This window comes from Spermophilus citellus, assembly GCF_964194105.1.
Source record: "Spermophilus citellus genome assembly, chromosome: 4".
Classification (NCBI taxonomy): Eukaryota; Metazoa; Chordata; class Mammalia; order Rodentia; family Sciuridae; genus Spermophilus; species Spermophilus citellus.
The window spans coordinates 158772515-158799286 of record NC_138185.1 but is presented as its reverse complement, the minus strand read 5'-3'; the positions used below and the strand labels follow the sequence as shown (position 1 = coordinate 158799286).

At 36.0% G+C, this 26772-nt stretch overlaps 1 protein-coding gene across 4 annotated transcripts in view; it reads left to right on the top strand.

The window, feature by feature from the left end:
• Positions 1-25910, top strand: part of PPP2R5E (protein phosphatase 2 regulatory subunit B'epsilon) — a 157160-nt gene extending 131250 nt beyond the window's left edge. For all 4 annotated transcript variants that reach the window (XM_081289855.1, XM_081289854.1, XM_081289856.1 and 1 more), the window contains 9 exons: positions 461-591; positions 750-809; positions 1768-1876; positions 3452-3505; positions 3619-3669; positions 5120-5239; positions 8191-8318; positions 10801-10902; positions 21146-25910. In XM_081289855.1, coding sequence (XP_081145981.1) covers positions 461-591; positions 750-809; positions 1768-1876; positions 3452-3505; positions 3619-3669; positions 5120-5239; positions 8191-8318; positions 10801-10902; positions 21146-21245 — 855 coding nt within the window. In that variant the 3' untranslated portion in view covers positions 21246-25910. The remainder of the gene's footprint in view (positions 1-460; positions 592-749; positions 810-1767; positions 1877-3451; positions 3506-3618; positions 3670-5119; positions 5240-8190; positions 8319-10800; positions 10903-21145) is intronic.
• Positions 25911-26772: the final 862 nt, after the last annotated feature.

Genomic DNA, 26772 nt, shown 5'->3' with positions numbered 1-26772 from the left:
CGTAAACACTGTTTTGAGGTTATGGACTTCAGGCCTTGACTGGGTTCTGATCCTAACTCTACTACTTATTATCTCTGATACCATGGGGAAGTTACTTAACCTTTCTATACCTCAGTTTTCTTGTCTGTAAAACTGACATATAAAAACTACTTCATTGGGAGAATTCAGATGTGTGGATTGCTTAGAAAAGTGCCTGATAATTATAGTAAATGCTATGTGTGTTGGCTATTATTATTAATGTTATTATTGTGTTTCTGTTCACTGCAATAGAAGCCCTTTGTCTGACTTATTTATCACTATATTCCTGGATTAACACAGTGCTTGGCGCATAATGGATAGTAAATACTTTTGTTGAGGAAGGAAGAAATGAAGGGAGGGATTTTAAATAATGAATGATCATATGCCTAAATTCTTTCCCGAAGCAGCTTTTGACAGCTGTACTGTCTTTCATTTCCCACAGCTTTTGGAGCTATTTGACAGTGAAGACCCTCGGGAACGAGACTACTTAAAAACAGTTCTACATAGAATTTATGGCAAGTTTCTTGGTCTTAGAGCATTTATCCGAAAACAGATTAACAATATTTTTCTAAGGTAAGTGGAGTGTGGGGGATCGGGATATGCAAAGTTGATGTTTTTATAGAAATACTAAATAAGCCTCCAATATTTGAACATAGTGTACTGACTATTCCAACTCACTTCCTTCCCTTCCTCCTTCCTTTCCTGCCCTCTCCTCTCTCTTCTGTTTTAAGGTTTGTTTATGAAACAGAACATTTCAATGGTGTAGCTGAACTTCTGGAAATATTAGGAAGGTAAGCGCTTTCTATGTAATTACTTATCTCAGGTGAATATTATTCTGAAGATTGGGTTCAGGTGGCACAGAGAAATGCTGGCCTAGGTCTCTTACTGTATATACTCTGGTTCTCTCTCATTTGTGCCTAGCATGTTTCCCAACTGACTCTACAAGACACTATTTCCTCTTCCTCTTGTTCCATAATTATGCGTTGCTCATTCCTCTGGAATGATTGAAAAAGCCAAAAGTTCATTTATTACAATAGAGATAATATATAATTGTAGTCAGGCCAGTCACACCAAAACATTCTATTTTATAAGCATAGTTTCTAGGCTACCCCTCCTTTGCCATATCTGTTGAAAGCAAGTTTATAATAGATTGGGAAAATTGGCCATTTTCAGTGGAACAATGTACCCAGGTGTAGTTCTGGAACAGCTGCTGCCTGGCATAGTGGAACAAATTGAAAAGACACAGCCTAATGTTGCCAGACAATGGGATAACTTAGTTTTTTCTCTTGATTTGAGGAGAAAAAGAAAGTGAAACTCACCCAATTTTCTCCCATTGACCTCCCAAGGTTGGCCAGAGATTTCAGGAATGAGAAGGAATAATATCTGGAAAAGGAAAGAGATATATTAAAGGAGGAAGTTAGCAAAGCAGGCATCATATGGAGAAGATAAAGGAGGAGGAAGGAAAAAGTTAGGGCTTTTTATAAAAATCTTTTGGAAACCATTGGACTAGTTTTAAGAGCACTGGAGCCTTTGTTGGGTGATCATAAGCAAATTCACTTTTCTTAAACTTCCTTCCTACTTAAATGAACTCTTTGAAGTAACTAAAAAGTCTTGAATGCCACTGGTTGGTTTTGGTTATGGTTCTGGTCAAACAACTGATTAATACTTAACCAGGCTCACAGAACAGTTTCTTTTGGTCTTACGTGTTGTGGTAACATTGCTAATTTGTGTCTCTTTTCTTTTTCCTAGTATTATCAATGGCTTTGCTTTACCTCTTAAGGCAGAACACAAACAGTTTCTGGTGAAAGTGTTGATCCCTTTACACACTGTCAGGAGCTTATCACTCTTCCACGCCCAGGTAGAATTTTAAAGTGCAATTACTTTTGAAGCAAGATAAAAAGTTTGCAAACTCAGTGGTTTTGATATTGATATTTCCTTTATTTAAAAAAAACCAAGTCTCATTAAAGTTTAAAAATACTCCCTGATGATAATTAGAATGTATAAATTATTTTTTCTGTTTACAGAAGAACTGTGGGAATATTTATAAGATGGGGCAGCTGGTGTTCAGTCTTGTTTTTTTTTTTATGATTTTTCCAAGTTCACACAGATATTGAACATATTGCCTACAATAGAATGTATGTGGGCTCTTCAGATTCAGATCTTTGGACATTGTGTAATAATTTTTTTAATGTTCTTGAATATTTTGTTCTACCTTACTTTGCATTGGTTCATTAGTTGCCCTTTTGTCCCCTCTTCTACTTCATTCACCATTTCTTTTTCACTTTGCACACAGAAATGAACATTCTCACAAGTAAACAAGTTTCCAAAATTTTTACTTTTTTTTTTAAACCTTCATTACCTTAGAAAGCATATCCCGTCTTGTCCCCATTCTAGTTTCTGTGTGAACACTACCTTGCATGGTAAGCATGTCACTAGAAGGCAGATGATCTAGGGGTATTTTTAATTTTAGTATTTCAAACCTCTGATTCCCTTCTCCTTCCAGTGGAAATGCTATTAGTTTGCATTAAAATGTAGCAATTTTATACATAATGTTTCTCTTTAAATGTGAAAATCTGTGTTTTGAGGAAAAATCAATCCATTATATTTCTAATTTAGAATACTATCAAAATGTTGGTGTTTGTGAGGGTGGATTTCTTGTTTAAGAATTTTAACAAGCCCTTCACACATATTGCCATTTATTTTTTGTAATGGGCTATCACATTTTGTGATCATTTAAAAGAATTTTTTCTTAGATATATTAGTATCAGATTGGGACTCTGTATTTCTCTAGGTTCTTAACTGTGACAGGTACAGTCTTTTATCTCTTTGTGAAATTGTTAGTTTGTGCTTGCCATTGCAGGCAACCAGCTGGGTCTTGAGAAAGTGCCTACCCCCTCTGTAGGATTCTTCTGAAAAGCACACTAAAACCTAGTACTATTGATGTTAGCAAAAAGAGAAAGAAAGCCCATGAGATAAGCCCTAATAGTATGTAAATATGATATTTTCAGAATATACTGAATATAATGTTTCACTTCTGCTTTTCATTAGCTGCAGATGCTTCATGTCTCAATACTCTTAAAAAAAAATTCTCTTGGAACCGTTTTAGTGTTTGTCTTTGGCTAGAAAAAGTAGCTTTTAGCTGGGTATTATGTTGCACTCCTATAGTCCCTACTCAGAAGGCTGAGGAAGGAGGATCACTTGAACCCAGAAATTCAAGACCAACCTGGGCAACACAGCGTAGCCAGACCTTGTCATTTTTTGAAAAAGAGCTTTATATTTTGCTTGATATATTTTATTTTTATGATAGTTAAAATGAGTTCATAGTGCAGTTAAGACCAGAGTCTGGAGACATTTTAGGAAGTTTTAATACTTTATATTTTGAGCCATTAGTATAAGAGTTCACAATTTTGTCTTTCATATTTTGTTTCTTCAGTTGGCATATTGTATAGTCCAGTTTCTGGAGAAAGATCCTTCACTCACAGAACCAGTAAGTAATGTTTTTTTCCTCTCAATTCAGAACTTAACTTTAAGAAAAATAACTTTTCCTGAAAGTAGTAGGAAAAATTAAATGCCACATGTTTTTTTCTCCTTTCTTATTAGGTTATTAGGGGATTAATGAAATTTTGGCCTAAAACATGCAGTCAAAAAGAGGTAAGTGCTTAGTGTCAAGAAGTAACAATAGCTTACTAAGTGCTTTGCCAAGTGCCAGGCATTGAGCTAAATATGTAAATATACATCATCCAAAGCTCATTTGTAGCTCTATGAGGCAGGACTGTCCATCTCCTTTCATTAATAATGAAATTGAGGCTTAAAGGGGAAGGAAGTAGCCCACTCAAGCACACTAAGAACAGGTAAGTTGATCAGAAACCACCTCCCTAACTCCTGATCATGAGACTTTTATCCACTGTGTTGCTTGGTCTCAGGTAACCCCAGATGAGGTCCCATTTTATATGTTCAGTTGTCAATTCTGTTGTTCCCTTCCTAGTCATTCCCTTCGTAGTATGTAGATTTTGCTGTCACTATAGATGCTATAGCAAACTTCTCACATGCTTCTTAAAACACAGTATGGATGGGATCTTAATATGTATAATCTTAAATTATATAATAGCCTTTAGTTTCATTCACAAGTAGCTCTAGAAGGTTCTGACCTACAGTCATTTGCATCTTTGCTGAGACCTAAGCAGGAACACACACAGTGTGAGGTTTTGGGAAGTGAATCCTCAAGCATGCAGCTTAGAGGTGAGCCTAACTGAATCTGCCCCAGATCTTTCGTCACTCTGCTGAAAGGTTAAAACTACGTGGAACCTGGTCTAGAAACCAAGTTCAGCTGTTAGGTTTATATTTTGTGAGAATTTTAGGTAAACTTTTATTTCTATCATTTTTTTCATTATATTTAATATAATTGACCAAGTCAACTATTATTCCTGTTCCATCTTATAACCTAATATTGCTGGTCTCTAGGCACATAGTGCTGAAGCCATGAGATTCACTGTGCTCTCTAAAGAGCTTATGTGTATGTGTGCAAGTACATAGAATGGGGTCAGTGTTTGTTGACAAGTTTATGTGATACCTTCATGTGGGTGAGTTTGCTCATTTGTGTTGTTCATATGACTTTTTTCTATTCTGTTAATTGGTGTATCCTATAGGAGTACTTACTGCAGTAGCAGAGACCACATTCACTTGGCAGATGACTGCCTGTACCACTGTGTATTTCTACGTGTTCATACCATAGGCCCCCCTCCCATTGTTTGAAAAAAGGTGGGGTAGGAGAGGTGGAGATAGCTAGGTTGCTAGCAGTAGAGAGGAAAGCCTGCTGGGAGAGTCCTGTTTCCCAGAGGCCAGGTGCAGTATGTGAGTGCTCCCTGGCATGTGTAGGAGTAGACTGCTTTTTTCAAACTAGGTTGGATTCTGTTTTCAGTGTTGTAGGGAACTTTTGACGTATATCCTATGGTATGAATTCTTTGTAAAATGGGATAATGCATGTTTGTTTGGTTTTATGTGTATGTTTTTCTTAAAGTGGGGTGAACTATCATTAATCATCAACAATCATGTTGATTTTTAAATTAAGTGCCTCTCATTTATGTTTTGCTTCTACTTATAGGTCATGTTCCTTGGGGAGCTGGAAGAAATTTTGGATGTGATTGAACCTTCACAATTTGTTAAAATTCAAGAACCTTTGTTTAAACAAATTGCCAAGTGTGTATCTAGTCCCCATTTTCAGGTTGGTAGTAAAGAGGACATGAGCAAGAGTGTCCTGTAGAACATGAATTGTTTTGGTTTGATTTCACTTGTCTTGAAGGAGATGTAATGAATGACAGCTGCTTTTAAAAAAAATTATTAGTTTTTGTTTGTTGTTTTATTTGCTGCTTTTTATTTGAATTTTCTCACATAACGGTTCTTAACAGCCACCCTGTCTTGAGCACCTGTTGCCTAATGGCTACTGTAATGGTGCCTTCTTGAATTCCTAAATACCCTGCAAGGAAGGCATTCTGTTTTTTGTTTGTTTGTTTGTTTGAAAAGATTTACAGATAGAAATAACTTATCTCAGGGAAATTACTATAACTTATCTCAGGGAAGTTACTGAGTACGAAGTGGGCTGGTTGGGTTCTTGAATCTATTAGAAGACTAAATAATACTTAGGAGAAAAAAAAATGACCCTAACATTCTTTCTATACTGTGCTAGATGCTTTATGTACATTATTATCCTCTGAGGCTCTTTTCCATTTTTTGGATGAGGTTCAGAGAATGCTTTGCACGAAGTTCCAAATTAATAGGGCATGGAGTTAAATTTTGATCTTAACTGTAGCTTCTTGCTGAAGCCCATGACCTTCACATGGCCTGCTCTGCCTCCTTGTGGCCACTCAGGGAGAACATGGGGGAGGCCGACCTTGACACCTGCTTTCAATGGTGGAGCCCTTGCTGCAGTGCTATGGAACCCACATAGGAGAAAAGAAATGGGAATCAGGGTTGAAAACATGTTTTTTTTTTTTTTTTTTTTTTTTTTAATCCTCTGGCTGTCTCACTGAAGATCCATCTCACAAACCTAGAGGATTGACTGCTTGTCACTTTGAAGAGATTGTTCAGATTGTAGTTTGCAGCACAAAAGCACATTTCAAATGGAGTCAGTTGATGGGAACTTTCCCTTTAGTTGTCATTATCCAGCAGAGGCAGAGAGGTTGGCTCTTGCTGTTTTAATTTTTTTTTTTTTTTTTTTTTAGCTGTAGATGAACACAATGCTTTTATTTTATTTACTTATTTTTATGTGGTACTAGGAATCAAACCCAGTGCCTCACACATGCTAGGCAAGTGCTCTACCACTGAGCCACAACTCCAGCCCTGTTGTTTTAATTTTTGACATAGAGATGCATCATTTTGTCAAAGCAGCATTCTTATAAGAATCTAATGTTTGTGCTACAAAGAAAGAGGAAGAAAACAAGTAGAGACCATTACATGAACTATTGAGGTGACATAATACATATCTGGATAAAAATAGAAAACTGCAGAACAGTATATAGATGATTTGCATATTGCACCTGTAATGCTCAAACATCTGGATTATTCACCTTGTTTTTTCCTTTTCATCAGGATGTTCGGTGTAAAAGAGGTCAAGGAACCAGGTTTTCTTTTAAATGGGTATCACTGGGGAGGTTTAAATGATGCTCAGAAGCTTAGAAAGGAGAGATAATGTCTATGGTAGCACAGGCTGCCATTACAAAATAGCACAAATTAAGTGGCTTAAACACAGATTCATTTTCTCATAGTTCTGGAGGCTGGAAAGCTGAAATCAGAGTGCTAGCATGGTTGGTTACTGGTGAAGTCCTGCTTTCTGGCATGCACATTGCCTCCTTACTCTGTCCTCACATGACCTTTGTTTGGTATATATAGATAGATAATTCATTCACTGCAGACTATTTATTCTCACTCTTCTGGTAGTTTTAAAAATGGTATCTGATACAGCCTCTGTCACAGTTTATATTGGATAGGATCATAGATGCCTCCTTCCCCTACCAGGCTATCAACACCTTAGGGATAACAAAGTAAGAAAGTTAAGAGCAGAGACTTTGGATCCAGTTACTTGCTAGCCATGTGCCCCTGAGCTAATGGCTTATCTTCTCCAAGTCTTAGTTTCCTCATCTGCAAAATAGAAATAATGGTACCAACTCTGTTGGTTGTAAAGTTTAAAAGGAGTGGAACACTTAGCGCAGTAACTGACATATAGTAAACATTCAATAATGATTACTTTCTCTGTATTCTTAACATTTAGCACCTAGTGAATCCTAGCAATTTTATTGGACCAAGTGAAATAATACAAATGGAAAGGTTCTGATTTTTCAGTCTATTGATAGGGTCATCTTGTACCATTTTTGTCTCTTGTAAGACATAATTTCTTAATCTGTATGAATTCATAAAATCTAAGATGTGCAACTCAGGCCCAACAGACCAAATAAGAATAAATTGGTAATGTGGTGGGCAAAGAATAGAAATCTAAGAGAGCAAGCTAATGTTGGTGCAGCCAGTGCCTCTGAGTCCAAAAACTAAGCAGCCATCTTTAAGCATTAAGCATCCACAGCTTTAAGCATTTACTAGCAGTATGATTTTGGATAGATTACCTGATCTCTCTAAACCTCTTGAAACCTACTTCTTGGATGTTGGTGAGGATAGTACATTGTACCTGCAGTGCAGGCTCATTGTCTGGCTACAGGAGGTGCTTAGTGAACATGGTTGCTCTACAGGGATGGGCACCTGTGGATTTTCCTGTGCATCTGTTGCTGAATACCAACCATATGCTAGGCCATGTGGTTGCTCTGAAGTATGTGGGACGAGAGAGGTGAGCCAGGAAAGGGGATCTCTAAGATGGGGTCAAGTGATGGGAAAATAGTGCAGTATGCAAAGGTAGTGTAAAGATACTTGGAATGTGAGAGTTGTGTAGGGGAAAATGAGGAGTCAGATGAGATGGGTAAAATTAAAGGAGAATATAAATAACAGGAAAAACAGTATTTTTTGCCTTCTCTTAATTGATGAATTACTTCGCAACTTTTAGAGATTTTAAATCCACAAAAAATGTAAAATGTGATTAACATTTAATTTTTACTTTTGATTGAATGATTTTAAAATATTTTTATTTGGAAAGATTATAACTTATTATATCGTTACCTTTTTCTTTTCCCAAAGGTGGCAGAAAGGGCACTCTATTATTGGAATAATGAATACATCATGAGTTTGATAGAAGAAAACTCTAATGTCATCCTTCCCATCATGTTTTCCAGTCTTTATAGGATTTCAAAAGAACATTGGAATCCGTAGGTTTTTGATTTCTTTCTCCCCCCTCCTTCCTTCTTCCTCTTTTGCATAATAAAATGTCTTGAATGCTCACTGTGTGCCAAATGATGTACTTGTTGCTAAAGACAGATATATGAAAAGATAAAATTCCTACTTTTAGGAATTTGTGGACTGGTTGGGAGACTCTGAGGTAAATAGATATTTTAACAAAATGGCACTGTTTTTACTTGTAAGTCTTTGTGACCTGTCTATGAAGGTATATATTTTTGGGATACTCTGAAACTGAGAGATTTCAGAGTGGGTGATGGGTAGCAGTCCATAAATCTTCCAAAAATTTGGGATGGGAAAATCCCTTTCAGGCAGGGGCCCATCCATCACATAAAAAGACACAAAGATGTAAAAGCACCTGTCAAGTTCTGAGACCTGTGAGGTTGGGAGGATTAAGGCTCAGTGTCTTTGGGCCAGGGTGCTGGAAGATGAGGTTAGAAAAGGGAGTTAGGTGGAGGCTGTGGTGTCATACGCCTGTAATCCCAGTAACTCAGGAGGCTGAGACAGAGGATCACAAGTTCAAGGCCAGCCTCAGCTACTTAGCAAGGTTCTAAGAAACTTAGCAAGATCCTGTGTCAAAATAAAAATATACAGAGGGCTAGGATGTGGCTCAGTGGTTAAGCACCCCTGGGTTCAATCTCCAGTACCCCACCCCACCCCACCCCCAGAAAAAAAGAAAGAAAGAAAGAGGAATTAGGCCTACATGAATCCTAACTAAGTAGTTGATAAGGAGATACTGAAGGGTTTCAAAGAGGGAAGTCATCTGAGTAGATTTACATTTTATAGCAAGGTCTATTTTTAAACAACTCAATTATTAGACATATTCTATGGGGGGGGACTTTAGAATCTTCAAGAAATTTAATCCAGCCCTATGAACATTAAAGCATTCTCTATTTGAATTGCTTTACTTATTTTATATAGAACAGAAGGAAAATTTAATATAGAATTAAAGAATTAATAGATGTATTTGTGCGTTTTTAAAAAATTTGCATGTTATTGTAAAATATCACATTTCTTCATTTTCAAACTTGCCAAATTTGAAAATAGTACTTGCAGAAATAAAGGAATGGTAAACTGTTGAGTCTTATTATATCTTGATGACCTGGAGAGTAGTGTTTGGGAATGTCTGTTACTGCTCAGCATTTGGTGCTTCTCCATCACTCCCCTTGAGAGGAAGGTCAATCTGGAACCTTAACAGAAATGACCGTAAGTTTTCCTTTTAATGGATACAGGACAGACACTACTCAGCAACTACTTTCTTATAAATGTTTTGAAAAAAATCAGACTTATGGTTTTTTAATATATTAATTTTACCAATGTCATCTTAGTAGTATTGAGAGCACATTTGTTGCAAGATGGAAATAACATTGTATATTTTTGTGAAGGGTAAAGCTATTTAGATTCTAGTATGAGGCTGTCAAACCCATCATGACACAGTTCTCACATTGTCCAAGAGCTTATTCTTCCATTAATAAGAATTGGTCATGGGCTGGGATTGTGGCTCAGCGGTAGAGTGCTCGCTTAGCACGTGCGGGACCCGGGTTCGATTCTCAGCACCACATAAAAATAAAGGCATTTTGTTAAAAAAGGATGGGTCAGAATTGTGACTGTTTGTTTAGTTTTATATGTTATATAACTAACAATGACCATCACCACCATCTTGCCAGTTATCTGTCTTGTCAGCGTCAGTATTGGATCAGCAAAGGAGCTGAGCAGAGTAGATGGATTATTGATGCAAATCACAACTGGGAAAATAAATGAACATTGAGTATGAATGTGTGTGTATGTTACGTATATACATAGATGTTTGCGTATATCTGTGTATATGATTTGTTTTCATGGGAACAGCTTCTGATTTTGATTTTATGTATATTAATACTTTAAAATTTTTTGTAGCTTCAGATCTCTAAGGTTAGTCCTACCATAGGTGTTTATTTTTAGGGTGAAGTTGCTGTATTTTATTTATTTTGGGTACTGGGGATTGAACTCAGGGGCACTTGACTTCCAGCCCTATTTTGTATTTTATTCAGAGACAGCACTGAGTTGCTTAGTGCCTAACTTGTGCTGAGGCTGGCTTTGAACTTGTGATCCTCTTGCCTCAGCTTCCCGAACTGCTGGGATTACAGGTGTGCACCACTGCTCCCGGCTGAAGTTGCCTTTTGGTGAAACAAAGTTATCAGGTGGCCATGGGTACCAGTAATTAGAAGGGTAAAATTAGATTTTTCTCCCCTACTTTTTCCATCCCCCTCAGAAAGATCTTGCCTTGAACAGTAAAGAATTTAAATCCCTTTATGTGGAAGTGAACTATAGGTCACTTCTAGTTGTTCCAACTATAAAGGGATGAAAACAGTTTGCAGTTGAGCTCATTCAGACAAAAGTTGTGCTTTCGTTTTCTTCATTCAGCATCCCATTATGTAATACTAACCAATATGTTCCCTTTTCTCTGCTTCACAGGGCTATTGTGGCGTTAGTGTACAATGTGTTGAAGGCATTTATGGAAATGAACAGCACCATGTTTGATGAGCTGACAGCCACATACAAGTCAGATCGTCAGCGGTAACTTTTTAAAGCTTTTTTGTCTGTAGTGCATTAAACTATTGAGTTCTTTCCTTGTTCTTTACTGAAGTTGCCTAGTTGTACCAAATTATAGCCAGCACACTTTTGTTTATTTAGATTTTCATTTTTGCATGCTCATTAGCTGTGTCATTATTAGTGTGCCACTGAATAATAAAGCTTTCTGACAGTTTCATTTTGATAAAGCCTGCTTTCCTCCCTTCCTTTATTTCAGTTCTGCCTCAGGGTTAAGAGCCTGGCACATAACTGGTATTTCAGGCCCACATAAGGAGACCATCAGGTAGTTTGCCATCTGGATTCACTCCCATTCCTAACTTTCTTGGACTAGAATTGGGCTGATATTGTATTTCACTCCAGCAGCAGGAAGGATGAAGCACCATCATCTAGTTTTTTGGTGCAGATCTTACCTCTATTCTAGAATCCAACAAATTCATTACAATTTAAAGGCAGTGAGAAGAATGTGAAGGTTCATAATCTGTATTAGATGAATCTTAATATGTTTGAGACCATAAGGGAGAAGAATTAGTGGACACCTCTATAGTAGATGCTTATGGCTTAGTAAAGCCTTTCTTGACTTCCTTTACACAATTCTCCTGTTTTGTTATTTGTTGTCCAATATGTCCAACTTTCCAAAAGACATAAATAGGAAAATTAAGGAGTCTGGAGAACTCTTAGTAGTTTGGGCCTCTGATTTGACTTTGACCACCAAGAAGCAAATGTAAGCTTTCTAGATCACAAAACCATGGATTTCAGAGGTGCGTGTGAATGTTCATACCCAGGACCTTACTGAACCTCCTGGATAAAAGCCTGCATTTCCTTGCTTTTTTGCTTTGCCTGATTTTGAATGTATTACATGTGTTTTATTGATAAAAAGAGCAGTGAGGGGAAAGATTTGGTGGCAGAGGGCAAAGGACCATTGTATTGATATATTTTTTTTTAAATCACCAGGGATGGGGCTTATGAAAAACAAGTTTATTTTAGAATGTGGCAAGTATTAGCAACTAGCAGAGTCTGAGATTTTTTTTACCACAATATTGGGATAGATATCATTTATAGGATATGTTGTGCCACACTTGTAATGTAAATAACTTTTTCCCTTTTTCATTGGTGCATTATAATTATACACAATAGGAGATTTGTTGTTTCATATTTATATACGCAAATAACTTTATATTGCTCTATTAGCAGTTGTTGCAAATCATTAAATTTTTAATGACTCTCCATGCCCCAAACATAAATTGAAATCTTTTAAAAATGATAGCTAAGGGCACATTTTAATACCATGATACAACATTAAAGAGTGTGTAGTGCATAGCATTTGACTTTTAGAACAATAGAAAGCTCATTATTATCATCCTACTCGAATAAGGATTAAATCTATATAATCCTATCAATAATATTGGAAGGGTTGAGGGTGTAGCTCAGTAGTAGAACACTTGTCTAGCATGTGCAACACAATCTATTCAATTCCAGCATGCCAAATGAAAAAAACAGGTATGAAGAACTTATTTCTAAAATATTAAAATTAATTGGCTCATATTGAGTGAATAATGAAACTTTCATTACCACTTATGATCTAAACTAAATAGTCAAATCTCTTTAAAAGATAAGAATTAACCAAGGGGAGCAAGAATAACTAAATTTTGATAATCTGGCATAACAAAGTGAATTTTTTTTATAGTGAGTAGACTTTTTTAATGAGAGAAAGATTATTTACTTATATTTTTGGTACTTAAGAACGCAGGGGTGCTTAACCACTGAGCAACACCCCCAGTCCCCTTTAGAGATAGGGTCTTACTGAGTTGCTTAGGGCCTTGATAATTTGCTGAGGCTGGCTTTGAACTTTCGATTCTCTCCGGAGCTCCTGGGATTATAGGCATGTGCCACTGCACCTGTCTGAGAAAGATTATTATTATTATTTTGCATTTTAAAAAATTTATTTATTTTTGCATTACAATTCTTAATACAACATTATACCATAATTTATCATATCTCTGATTATATATAAGGTATGTTGACATCAAATTCACATCTTCATACATGTATTTTATATAATAATGAGGGTCTCCTTTCACCATCCATGCTATTCCCCTCTCCCTCCATTTCCTTCCCATCCCTATTCCCTATCTAGAGGTAATCTTCCTCCTTTGCTCTCCCTCCCAACCCCATTTTGAGTCACCTCCCTTATATCAGAGAAGACATTCGGCATTTGGTTTTTTGGGATTGGCTAACTTCACTTGGCATAATCTTTTCTAATGCCATCCATTTCCCTGCAAATGCCATGATCTTATTCTTTTTTATTGCTGAGTAATATTTTATTGTGTATAAATGCCACATTTTTTAAACCCATTCATCCACTGAAGGACATCTAGGTTGGCTCCACAGTTTAGCTATTGTGAATTGTGCTACTATAAACATTGATGTGGCTGTGTCCCTGTAATATGCTGTTTTTAGGTCCTTTGGGTATAGTCTGAGAAGAGGAATAGCTGGGTTAAATGGTGGTTCCATTCCCAGTTTTCCAAAGAATTTCCATACTGCACCAATTTGCAGTCCCACCAGCAGAATATGAATGTACCTTTTTCCCGCATCCTCGCCAGCACTTGTTGTTTGTCTTCATAATGGCTGCCACTCTTTCTGGAGTGTGGTGGTATCTTAGAGTAGTTTTAATTTGCATTTCTCTGATTGCTTGAGATGATGGGCATTTTTTCGTATATTTGTTGATTGATTGTATATCCTCTTCTGAGAAGTGTCTGTTCAGGTCCTTGGCCCATTTGTTGATTGGGTTATTTGATTTTTTGGTGTCTAACCTTTGAAGTTCTTTTGTATACCCTAGAGATGAGAGTGCTATCTGTTGTGTGAGGGGTAAAAATTTGTTCCCAGGATGTAAGCTCCCTATTCACCTCACATATTATTTCTGTTGCTGATAAAAAATTTTTTACTTTGAATTCATCGCATTTGTTGATTCTTGTTTTTAATTCTTGTGCTATCAGTGTCTTATTAAGGAAATTGGGGCCTAGCCCCACGTGATGGAGATTAGGGCCTACTTTTTCTTCTGTTAGACGCACAGTCTCTGGTTTAATTCCTAGATCCTTGATCCATTTTGATTTAACTTTTGTGCGTGGTGAGAGAGAGGGATTCAATTTCATTTTGTTGCATATGGATTTCCAGTTTTCCCAACACCATTTGTTGAAGATGCTATCCTTTCTCCAGTGCATGCTTTTGGCACCTTTGTCTAATATAAGGTAGTTGTAGTTTTTGTGGGTTAGTCTCTGTGTCCTCTATCCTGTACGATTGGTCCACCAGCCTGTTTTGGTGCCAGTACCATGCTGTTTTTGTTACTCTTGCTCTGTAATATAGTTTAAGATCTGGTATAACGATATCACCTGTTTCACTCTTCTAGCTTAGAATTGCTTTAGCTATTCTGGGTCTCTTATTTTTCCAGATGAATTTCATGATTGCTTTTTCTCTTTCTATGAGGAATGCCATTGGGATTTTGATCGGAATTGCCAATGCAAGCACCTGTATAGTGCTTTTGGTAGTATGGTCATTTTAATAATATTAATTCTGCCTATCCATGAGCAAGGTAGATCTTTCCATCTTCTAAGGTCTTCTTCTATTTCTCTCTTTAGGGTTCTATAGTTTTCATTATAAAGATCTTTCACCTCTTTTGTTAGTTGATTCCCAAGTATTTTATTCTTTTTGAGGATATTGTGAATGGGATAGTTTTCCTCTTCAGAGGATTTGTTACTGATACACAGAAATGCTTTTGATTTGTGGTGTTGATTTTATATCCTGCCACTTCGCTGATTTCATTTACTAGTTCGAGTAAAGTTTCTTAGTAGAGTTTTTTGGGTCTTCTAGGTATAGAATCATATCATCAGCAAATAGTGCTAGTTTAAAGTTCTTCTTTTCCTATAGATATTCCTTTAATTTCTTTCTTCTGTCTAATTGCTGTGGCCAGTATTTCAAGAACTATGTTGAATAGAAGTGGTGAGAGAGGGCATCCCTGTCTTGTTCCAGATTTTAGAGGGAATGCCTTCAGTTTTTCTCCGTTTAGAATGATGCTGGCCTGAGGCTTAGCGTAGATAGCATTTATAATGTTAATGGCTGGGATGAATCCACTTGATCATAGGGCACAATCTTTTTGATATGTTTTTGTATCCGATTTGCCAGAATTTTATTGAGGATTTTTGCATCTATATTCATTAGAGATATTGGTCTGAAGTTTTCTTTCTTTGAGGTGTCTTTGTCTGGTTTTGGAATCAAGGTGATATTGGCCCCGTAGAATGAATTTGGAAGTACTCCCTCTTTTTTTATTTCCTGAAATAGATTGTAGAGTATTGGAATTAGTTCTTCTTTAAAGGTTTTGTAAAACTCGGCTTTATATCCGTCTGGTCCTGGGCTTTTCTTGGTTGGTAATCTTTTGATGGCTTCTTCTATTTCCTCACTTGATATTGGTCTGTTTAAGTTGTGTATATCTTCCTGACTCAATCTGGGCAGATCATATGACTTAGGAATTTATCAATGCCTTCACTATCTTCTATTTTATTAGAGTATAAGGTTTCAAAATAATTTCTAATTATCTTCTGTATTTCTGTAGTGTCTATTGTGATATTGCCTTTTTTGTCACGTATGCTAGTAATTTTGGTTCTCTTCTCTTCGTTAGCATGGCTAAGGGTCTGTCAATCTTATTTATTTTTTCAAAGAACCAACTTTTAGCTTTGTCAGTTTTTTCAATTGTTTCTTTTGTTTCAATTTCATTGATTTCAGCTCTGATTTTAATTATTTCTTGCCTTCTACTGCATTTGCTGATTTGTTCTTCTTTTTCTAGGGCTTTGAGATGTAGTGTGAGGTCATTTATTTGTTGGCTTTTTCTTCTTTTAAGGAATGAACTCCATGCAATGAATTTTCCCTCTTAGTACTGCTTTCAGAGTCCCAGAGATTTCGCTATGTTGTGTCTGAGTTTTCATTTACCTCTAAGAATTTTTAAATTTTCTCCTTGATGTCTTCTGTAACCCATTGTTCATTCAGTAGCATATTGTTCATTCTCTGTGTGATGTAGGAATTTTTCTTCCTTATTTTATCGTTGATTTCCAATTTCATTCCATTATGATTGGATAAAATGCATGGTAGTATCTCTACTCCTTTGTATTTGCTAAGAGTTGCCCTGTGACTTAATATATGGTCTGTTTTTGAGAATGATCCATGTGCTGCTGAGAAAAAAGTGTATCTGCTTGATATTGGTTGATATATTCGATTAAGTCTAAGTTATTAATTATGTTATTGAGTTCTATAGTTGCTTTATTCAACTTTTGTTTGGAAGATCTGTCCAGTGGTGAGAGAGGTGTGTTAAAATCACCCATGATTATTGTGTTGTGGTCTTTTTGACTCTTGAACTTGAGAAGAGTTTGTTTGATGAACATAGCTTCACCATTGTTTGGGGCATATACATTAATGATTGTTATGTCTTGTTGGTGTATGGTTCCTTTGAGCAGTATGTAGTGTCCTTCTTTATCCCTTTTGATTAACTTTGGCTTGAAGTCTATTTTATTTGATATGAGTATAGACACCCCTACTTGCTTTTCCTATCAGATGAGTCTCCTGTAGGCAGCATATTGTTGGATCTTTTTTTTAAATCCAGTCTGCTAGCCTATGTCTTTTGATTGGTGAGTTTAAGTCATTAACATTTAGGGTTACTATTGAGATATGGTTTGTATTTCCAGCCATATTTGTTTATTTTTGTTATTTAACTTGATTTGTTTTTACTCTTTGATTAGTTTTTCCTTTACTGTACTACTTCCCACTGTTGGTTTTCATTGTTATTTTTCATTTTCTCTTCATGTAATGTTTTGCCAAGGATGTTTTGAAGCACCGGGTTTCTAGCTGCAAATTCTTTTAACTTTTGTTTATCATGGAAGGTTTTTATTTCATCTTCAAACCTAAAGCTTAATTTTGCTGGATACAAGATTCTTGGTTGGAACCCATTATCTTTTAGCGTTTGAAATATGTTGTTCCATGATCTTCTAGCTTTCAGAGTCTGTGTTGAAAGATCAGCCATTAACCTAATTGGTTTACCCCTAAATGTAATCTGCTTCCTTTTTCTTGTGGCTTTTAAAATTCTCTCCTTTTTCCGTATGTGGGGCATCTTCATTATAATGTGTCTTGATGTGGGTCTCTTGTGATTTTTGCACATTCGGCGTCCTCTGGGCTTCTAGGATTTGGATTTATGTTTCATTCTTCATGTCTCGAAAGTTTTCTAATATTATTTCATTAACAGATTCTCATTCCTTTGGTTTGGACCTCTGTACCTTCCTGTATCCCAGTAACTCTTAAATTTGGTCTCTTCATGCTATCCCATATTTCTTGGATGTTCTGCTGGTGGTTTCTTATCAGTCTCACTGTGCTATCTACATTCCTTTTGAGATGATACACTTTGTCTTTGTTGTCTGATGTTCTATCTTCTAAGTGTTCTACTCTGCTGGTGATACTCTCATTTGAATTTTTAATTTGGTTAATTATTTCCTTCATTTCCAGGATTTTTGTTTGTTGTTGTTGTGTTTTTTTGTTTTTTGTTTTTTTTTAAATAACCTCTATCTCCCTGTAGAGTTGATCTTTTGCTTCTTGGATTTGTTTATGTAATTCCTGGTCAATCCTGAAATCTTTATCTTAACATTCCTTCTGCTGCAGATGTTATCTCTTCTATATGTTGAATTGTCCTGTATCGTTTGTGGTCCTTTCTTTCCTTTTCTTTTAATACTGTTCATGTTTCTTTCCAGCTCTGTGTGACTGTTGTGTTAATGTTTTCCCCCTGTATATTTATATTGCTCTTGATAGTTCCAAAATCTCTCTGGTCAGCTGCAGAACCGCGCTGGTTGCCACGCCTAGCGATAGATGGCGAGTAACATTTTCCAAAATGGATTCCGTCTGTTTCCCATGTAGGGTGTTTGGTGAGGTGGAGGGTGCTGGGGTGACCTTGTGCTGTGTACACAGCTCTATCTGGTGACCCACAAGCAAAGCCTCTGCATTCTGCGCGCTGAACTTAAGCTTCTGGATGACCATCCACTCTTCTTGGGCTCACAGAGAAGGCCTATAGCAGTTCTCTTTCCTTGGCATCCTCTAGCATGGAAGTGGGAGAGATTTTCACTCACATGGTGCTTTTATTTATAAAATTGTTGCACTGAGAAACTCCAAACCTGGTTCCAGCAGCCCTCTACCACATAGACAGGAGCCCCCACCACAAGAGCCTCCTTCAGGCTGCAAGATGGATGGGTACACGAGCATGGAGCAGAAAGATTATGTTAAAGGAAGAGCAATATCTTGGTCAAATGAGCTATAAGCCATTATACAAAACAAATGAACACATTTATCCCTCCATAGATTTGGGAATAGGAAAAGAGAATGAAGAGATTTATTTGGTAGTGTCAAAGAAGAACTGAATGAAAGATTTCACTGTGGATGGCCAAGAAGTTAATGGTTTCAGTTCAGAACATATTTTTAATTATTAGAAATCTAAAAATGGTGGGTAGAATAAGTATTTAACATCATTAGATATATATGCCAACATTGGTTCTATGTAAAATTGAAGTTGGAAGAGAATTTGACAATATCTCCAACATGACAATGTGGTCAGATTTTGAAATTCCCACCTATAGTGATAGGTGGGAGAAAGTGGGGAAGAATAAGAGTAACAGTAAATATGTTTGTATTTACAATTTTTGAAGCTCAAGTTGTCAGTATGAAGACTCTATTATAACTCAGCATAAATTTCATCTGGGAAAAAAGCCCACAAGACAAATTGGACTGAATGCCTTAAAAGTGCTGATCAAAACATGAGTGAAGTATTTCAGTAAGACGAGAAAAGTGTAGTCAATATGTAGTTTAAACTGCAAGTTAGGGTGATATGAACCTGACATATGTTGAGCTGTTTTTCAGTTCAATAACATTCCCAGGCCCTTGCTTACCATCCCCTTTTCCTTCTTTATAAAAGAGGTAAAATGCATTAAAACTCAGTAGGATCTATAGATTAATTTATATGTGCTCAAATTGGCCCCTGAGAACATTTATTTAGATTAATATTATTCAAAAACTGTATTGAGAAACAGAAAGTGATAATTTGCAAGAGAGCTTGCTTATAGTGAAGAATCTGGATGATTGGAGGATTATCTCATCTTGCTCCTTATTACCCTGTTAAGGCAATTTTTCAGGGTTAAAATTAAGAACTAGATAACTCTTTGAAAATGATCGTGTTCACTGAAATTCATATTATGCAAATTGCATTTGAGATAGCTGAAATCAATAGTAAACAAGGCAATTATGAAACAGATTTTATCTATCCTATTGTGTAATTTAATATTTCTGCAAGATTCAGTGGAATGAGAACATACAATTACTTAGGTTTCTCTAGAGGATTTTTTTGGAGGGGAGTAGAGGGTGAAGATAAATATCTGTTGCTATAGAAGTAAGTAATGACCTTTCCAAAATTTTGGTGATAACATAAAAAGTGTGAGGCATTGGAATTATGTAGAAATTTCACTTAACCCATATGAATTTCACTTTTAGTAAAAAATTGTGCTGTGGCTGAAGTTAAATCTTTGCAAAATTAGATTGTGTAGAGAGATCAATTCTCCCATGCCTGCGATGGCAGAGCTACCATTTTCAGAAATTATTTGAATTCATGGAATTCACATGCTTTTTATTGGCTCGCTGTAACATGAGAAAACTAGGGATTAGTGTAATGATTTTTTTTTTTTTCCCAAGCAGGGTTTGAACCCAGGGGCGCTTAACCGCAGAGCCACATCCCCAGCTCTTTTTTGTATGTTTTTTAGAGACAGGGTCTCACTGAGCTGCTTACTACCTGGCTAAATTGCTGAGGCTGGCTTTAAACTTATAATACTCCTGCTTCAGCCTTCCAAACCACTGGGATTATAGGCATCAACCAATGTGCCTGGCTGAATTATTTTTAATACATATGAATTTATATAAAATTTATAAGATAGTCATGTTCTTTGATTATGTACTCCCCACTTGGTTGATATTTAAAACATCTTTCCTTATTTTTAAATATATGTTAGTTTAAAATGCCTTTGGCAATGTAAAATTTATTGACCCTATTTTGTGTTGCCTGTTTTTTCGTAAAGTTTCCCAAAAAATGAAAGTCTAGAAGTCTGGAAATCACTAGTAAAATTGGTATTGAACCAAATTTGAAGTCTCAGTAAATTAAAAAAAAAAACATATATATATATATATGAACAAAGTTCCATCCAGATCAATAATTAAAACTAAAATCACAAGTTTTCAGACACTGCCAAAGAATTTGAATATATATGGCCTAGGAAAAATTGATATGAAGAACAGAGAATATATTTTCTTCACCTTGTATGAGTGTCATTTCTGGTATTATTTCTGTGGGGAGGGGTAATGGAGATTGAACTCAGGGGCACTGGACCACTGAGCCACATCCCCTATATCCTATGTTATATTTTATTTAGAGACAGGGTCTCACTGAGTTTTTTAGCACCTCGCATTTGCTGAGTCTAACTTTGAACTCTAGATCCTCCCACTTCAGCCTCCTGAGCCACTGGGATTACAGGCATGTACCATACCAGCATCCTTTTTGAGAATCTATTTGTGGACAAAGAGAAAGTTAGATTCCCTAGGCCCCATGTTAAAATCACTCGGTGCCCTTGGTTTTAGAATAACTGAAATACATAAATCATCCTGATTTTTGTTTCTCCGTGATTTGAAGTTAATTTTCTGTATTAAGCTAAATAAAATGGGAAATTTTTTTTGAAATCTTAGTCTCTTTTTAAAAATTTTTTTAGTTGATCATGGACATCCGTCCATCCATCTATTTATTTATTTGTTTGTTTGTTTGTTTGTTTATTTATTTATTTATTTATTTATTTATATGTCATGCTGAGAATGGAACTCAGTGCCTCACACATTCTAGGCAAGCTCTCTATCTCTGAGCCAAAACCCCAGCCCTAAAATAGTCTTTTTCAGTTCTTTTCATTAGTACTACTGTTGTGTGTATATATTTTTAAATGTCATAAAAAAATACCCTATTAGAAAGACAAACCAAAAAGTAAAGCCTACCAGCTTAACGTCAAACTTTTCAAAGACATTTACAACATATCTTAGGGATAATATGTGAAGGGGCAGTTATTGTTGAACAATCTCTTTAAACCTTCTCAGCTGTTTACATTGTGTTCTGTTTCTTTCCCAGTGAGAAAAAGAAAGAAAAAGAGCGTGAAGAATTATGGAAAAAATTGGAGGATCTGGAGTTAAAGAGAGGTCTTAGACGTGATGGGATAATTCCAACTTAACAAAAATATGACAGCAACATTACTAACCTGTGGAGTCACATTTATGTAGTAGAAGATGGAGCAACAGTTTTCTGTATTGTGCAACTTTACAGTAGATTTCACATTTGTTTCATTATTACAACAACACTGTATATACCTGTCTGTAAGTAAAGGAAAAAAATAAGGACTTCAATCCAAAGTTTGGACAGTAGATGGACTTCTCAGAACTTTGCAAACATAATCATTGTTCTAACCCTCTTATAAAAAAAAAAAAAAAAAAGCAGTCTTCAAAGATCTGTTGATGAAATTGCTATGTTAAAATTCCATTATCAGGAGTTCTTATTTATCACTAGCAGAGAGTATGATACAATTTTCAAATGTGAACAATCTTAAATTTAGCTTGTCTTTCTGCTAAGCTGTTAAATGTATTTATAGTAAAGGAAGAAAAAAAAAAGACTGTCATTTCCTTATAAGTTTGTATAACATCTTCCTCTGGATAACTTGACTGTAATTTGACATTTTTCCTTTTGCACATCTTCATGAGTTGAATGTCCATGTGGAATGGGACCCTGAATTTTAAAGGTCCCGGATGAAAGTTTTGTCTGCTGGGGTGAACATCTTTCCAGTAACCAGGTAGTCCTGGTACTCCTTTAGTTTTAAAATTAGGAGTAAAAAGAGAAGAGGTGATAAAGATAGTAGGGAAGGGAATTTTGGATTCATGCATCAGTTTATGGTGAATCCAAATCAATGTCTTGAATCCTTTGAAAACAGGCACTGGGACATCACAGGCTTCAGTACCTGACCAGTATTAGTTGTATACATCATTGAACATAATATACCAGAGACATTTTAGAAATGTCAGAAAGACATCCTTTTTGGACCATATGAAATAAAGACAAACACTAAACAATAAAACCATGAAATTGATCGCCAGGATTGCGAATCTAATTGGGAAAAGAGTTGAGCAAACAGCTTGGACTGTTTGGAGTTGTTGCCTTACTTTTTAATATGTATTTATAAAGTATTCCAGCAAAAGAGGATGTGGCCTCTGGGAAAAAAACAAACATATTACAGTGTTTTTTGTAGATTCTCGTTCTGTATCTCATCACAGCGCCAGCCCTGTTTTTAGCCGGAAAGGATTCAGGATAAACATTATGCATTCTGAATTGGATGCATATTCCTAACTACTGTATTTGTTACCAAAAGTGGTTCTACAAATGCTACTGAAAAAAAAGCTGGAAATTCCTAATGTCCTGAGTATTAATAATAAAGTTTAAAAATGCTTTTATATCAAAGGTGCATTGTGACCAAATTGTTTGAGAAAAAAACAAAAAACAAAATCTAGGGCTGTATTATAGATAGATCTTATTGGCTCTCTGCTTTGTATTAAAAGAAGAATCTTACAACTTGGGTAGGTAAATTGCTGATAAAACTTGTGTACATCATGTACTTACCTAATGTGGTTGCATTATTATGTATGAAAAGATATGTTTTATGATTCGTTTCTAGGATGCTTTTGCTTTTTATGGACATGGCAGCAGTGAGTTGATAATCGTAAATCATCATTTCCAGCAGTGTTCATGATACAGAGCTCATCCTCTGTTCATATGTTAAGTTGTGATAGTAGCAAACATGAACATATGAACTATTGTTGCTCTCAGTAGAAATACAGTATAAATATGGGCTTGTATATTTTCTTCCTTCCATTGAAATATAAAGTAGAATATACAGTTTTATTGTTTCTAAGAAAAAGGGAAAAAAATAGCCGCTGACCTTTCTCCCCTATGAAATGTTTCCAGATTATTAGGTCATTGTGTGTACATAAAAGTCAGCTGATTATGAATATTATCATCTAGGTAATTGTAAAAAAAAAAGTGAATCAAAAACAAAATTTGGCATTGTTATTCCTAAAAACAAACAGCAGTAAAAAAAAAAAAAGTCATATGCATCACTAACACAACATGGTTTAATGGAATGGATAGTTTTTAAAAATTTTTTTAAACAAACAAAAAGGAACATTGATGGGGATTCAGTATAATGTTGGCAGAGGCTGCCCAAAATGAAACAACTTGCTTCAACAGTGTTGGAACAAAGGTGCAAGTTCAAATACTAATTATAAAAATAAATTTATAACAAATCTTAGCCCTTTTGGTTTTAGCCCTTCCCAGTTTTGACTCTGCATTACAGTTATTTTTTACGTGTAAACTTTTATTTGCCATTAATTCATCTTTTAGATGGAAGGCATTAAAATCACAGGTTTATGAAGAATCTCTGCCCATCAGAATGAAATGAGAAAGCCTAGTTTTCCTTTTTGCACCTTACCCTGCCCTCAGAGTTGAGGTGAATATGACCCAGCTATCCTTGGTGTCAGTTTTGTATGTTGATCATTCCAAAATGAGAAGAATAAAGCCAAGTTTTAGACATATATAAAGAAGCAATTAGAGCTACCTGGTGAAAATTAATAGGGCAACTTCTGAGAAGAAACACTGTCTTTTTTTTTTTTTTAAACTGAAAGTGACAATGTGACATTTGTCACGTTGTGTGCGGTGACACGGAATAATTTAGGTAATCTGACTGTTGCACTATGTGACATATATAAGGACGTACTTGCTGCATTTGCAGCAGCCCTCTCTCTGTCCCTTCCCGCAATTCTGCTGTTGCTGCAACTTGAGTTAATTGTGACAAATGCATCTTTGTGTTATATTTTGTTTGCTTCATAGTTTTCAGAACTATATATAAATATATTTTTTAAATAGCAAATATTTGTCGTTAGTGAGTGATGATCACTCCAACCTTATCCCTACCATATTGGTTTCAGGGGTAGGAGTAAGAGTGTCCTTGGAAGAAAAAATATACACACAACCCTGTGGTTTAGAATGATGCTGAGGCCTTAGGCTGTGGGCCCAGAACAATTATGTGAGTGAAGTGACCCATCTCCTTTGAATCAAGCATGCATTCCTTTTTCTTATTGTACAAGTGTCCCCAGTTGTTCGCCTTCAGTGTTTAGTTTTTGTCCTTTTCAAGTTTGTTATATTTTGCTCTCCCTAACATCTGTTTTTTAATAAAAGAAAAAAATTTTAAAAATAAATAATACCCTTGATGCCGCTGGATACTCACAAGCAGGGTTAAGCTCCTTCATCTTGGGCTTCTTTGCCTAAATGGAAGGATTTCATTGATTTTGTACCTCTTCCTATGCGTGGGGCATTCCAGGGTGCAGAGCCAGGAATTGCTTGTAGTTGCACCTGCTATACCTAAATGTATAGCCTTAGGCTCAATCACACTATGGAAAGAAAAAAAAAAGTATATTTAGAGCTTTAAAAGCTTTTTTATTTTTTTGTGGGGGTAGGGGTGGGGTGGGAAAGGGATGTATGGATGTTAGGATGTTATTGGCATTTTTAAGTGTTCCAGGGTTTTGTTTTGTTGTTAATGTTCCTGTTTTCCCCCCATTAATTGGATGCACTGACCTTGCCCAGGAAATGAAGAGATTCTCTCTTTGATGCTGTTACCAATGTTATCACAAAGTGACAGTCACCTGTAGCAAAAAGGTGGCACCAGACATGATCAGTGATGTTTTATTTGCACATGAATATTTTTATTTTTGTATTCTGGCTCAGCTGCTTCTCTGAGTGGAGTTAAGGAATGAGCCACAAAGGATTTTTGTAAAAGGTATATTGGCAATGCATTTTATATTCCTCTATATTTAATTTTGAAAATCTAAAAGAAGGATTGTGCATCTTGAGAGAAAGTTGAGTAAACTTTGATCTAGTGGAATGTTAATTTGTGCTGCTTCTTGTGCACGATAGCAGCAGTAGTATCTCTCTTGGAAATGAACATCCCATATTATGATGTCTATGAATATAGGTTTCCTTTTCTTCTCTCCCTCTTTCTCTCCCCCTTCCACCTTTCTCCTTCCTCCTTGCTCTCCTCCCTCCCCTGTATCTCCTTCTATTTCTTTCATCTCTCTTAGCCCTTCTCCCCTTCCCTTTCTTTACTTTTATTTTTATTTTTTGAAATCACTTATTGTAAATAAGTTGTAATCCAAACCTCATGTATCAATGGGGAACTTTCAAATATAAATATTAACAATACATCTTCTGGTTGTGGTCTGATTTTTGAATGAAGTATAATGAGAATGATATGTCCATTACTTTTAGTTTGAGGATTTTGCTTCAGCTTCATAAATCTTTGGTATTTTAGTACTTCATTGTTTTAGCAGGAGAGGGCAGCAAAAGTTCATTTTCTCTGTTAGTAATGCTGTTGTTCTTGATTGGTTTAAAACTTAGTTGTGAGTGTGTATTTTTTTAAAAAAAAAAAAAACCAGCATCTGTTTGTAGGTAGATGTAAAAATGAAACATTTTTGATATGAAAAGTTACATATGAAAATTATAGACTGGTTCAACCAGACAGTTAAGACTTCTGATCCACATCAAAGTGAAAACAAGGCTACAAAAAAATTTTCCAGCTCTGGCTAAAACATGCTACTTTTTTTTCCAAACATGATGAAATGCAAGCTGTCTTTAAACACTTGGAATTTAAAATGTTCTTTGGAAATGATTTACTTCCTTCATAATGGTAATAGAAACAAAAACGAAGGTGCTCCCAAAAAGCAATGTAATTTCCCCTTTCACAGCTGTGTGAGAGGTTCTGTACTGTGGGTGCATCACAATAAAGCAGCAGTGAAGAGTTTCCAGGTGCCTGGCTGTTTCTGTTTGTTTCTGAAGTCATACAGATGAGATGGATTGGTGAACTTTTAGTCACTGGGTTTGGTGCATTCAGGCTTTCATTTTGAGAAAATCAGTTCATGACAAGGGGTATGTAACAATGGGGAATGGTCCAGTCTTTTGCTGTGTATTAAACACTCCAAAAGAGTGGCTTCAAACAATGACAATTACTTATTCTGTTCACTAATCTATAGTTTGGCAATGACTAGTCAAGCAGGTCTTGTCTCTGATCCTCAGTATCATCTGGGTGTCTCAAATGGGGCAGAAGAATTTATTTTCAGTACCAACATGGCTCACTCAGATGGCTGGTAAGTTGGTGCTGACTTGGCTAGGAGTTTACCAGTGGTCTCAGGTCCCCCTTACAGTACTTCCTTATTGGGCTTCCTCAGTATGGCAGCTGGGTGTTAAACTTACAAGTTGCCATGCTTTGAGGCCTTGTCCCAGACAAATCTTCACCTCCATCATATTCCATCAGTCACAGCCTGAGTCAAGTGGTGGGGACACAGACTCACTGTGAATCCTTGAGAGGGTGTGAAATATTTTGCAGGCATCTTTATCATAGAATAGTTTATATGTAAAGCATTTGATTTAGGTGTGATATATTCTCTTATTTAAATCATATCAAGTTTGGAACCATGTGGTATTAAAACAGTTAATGTTCCATATTCAGTCTGGGAAGAGGAGGGAAACGCTCTTAAAAGTTTCAAGCAGTTTTGTATTTCAAAGCATAACCTTTTGTAGGATCTGAAGATCAACTTCTTGGCAATTCAAAAGAAGAAACTTGTACCAAAATATTTTAGAATTCAGAGTTTTAAGAGACAACTTCA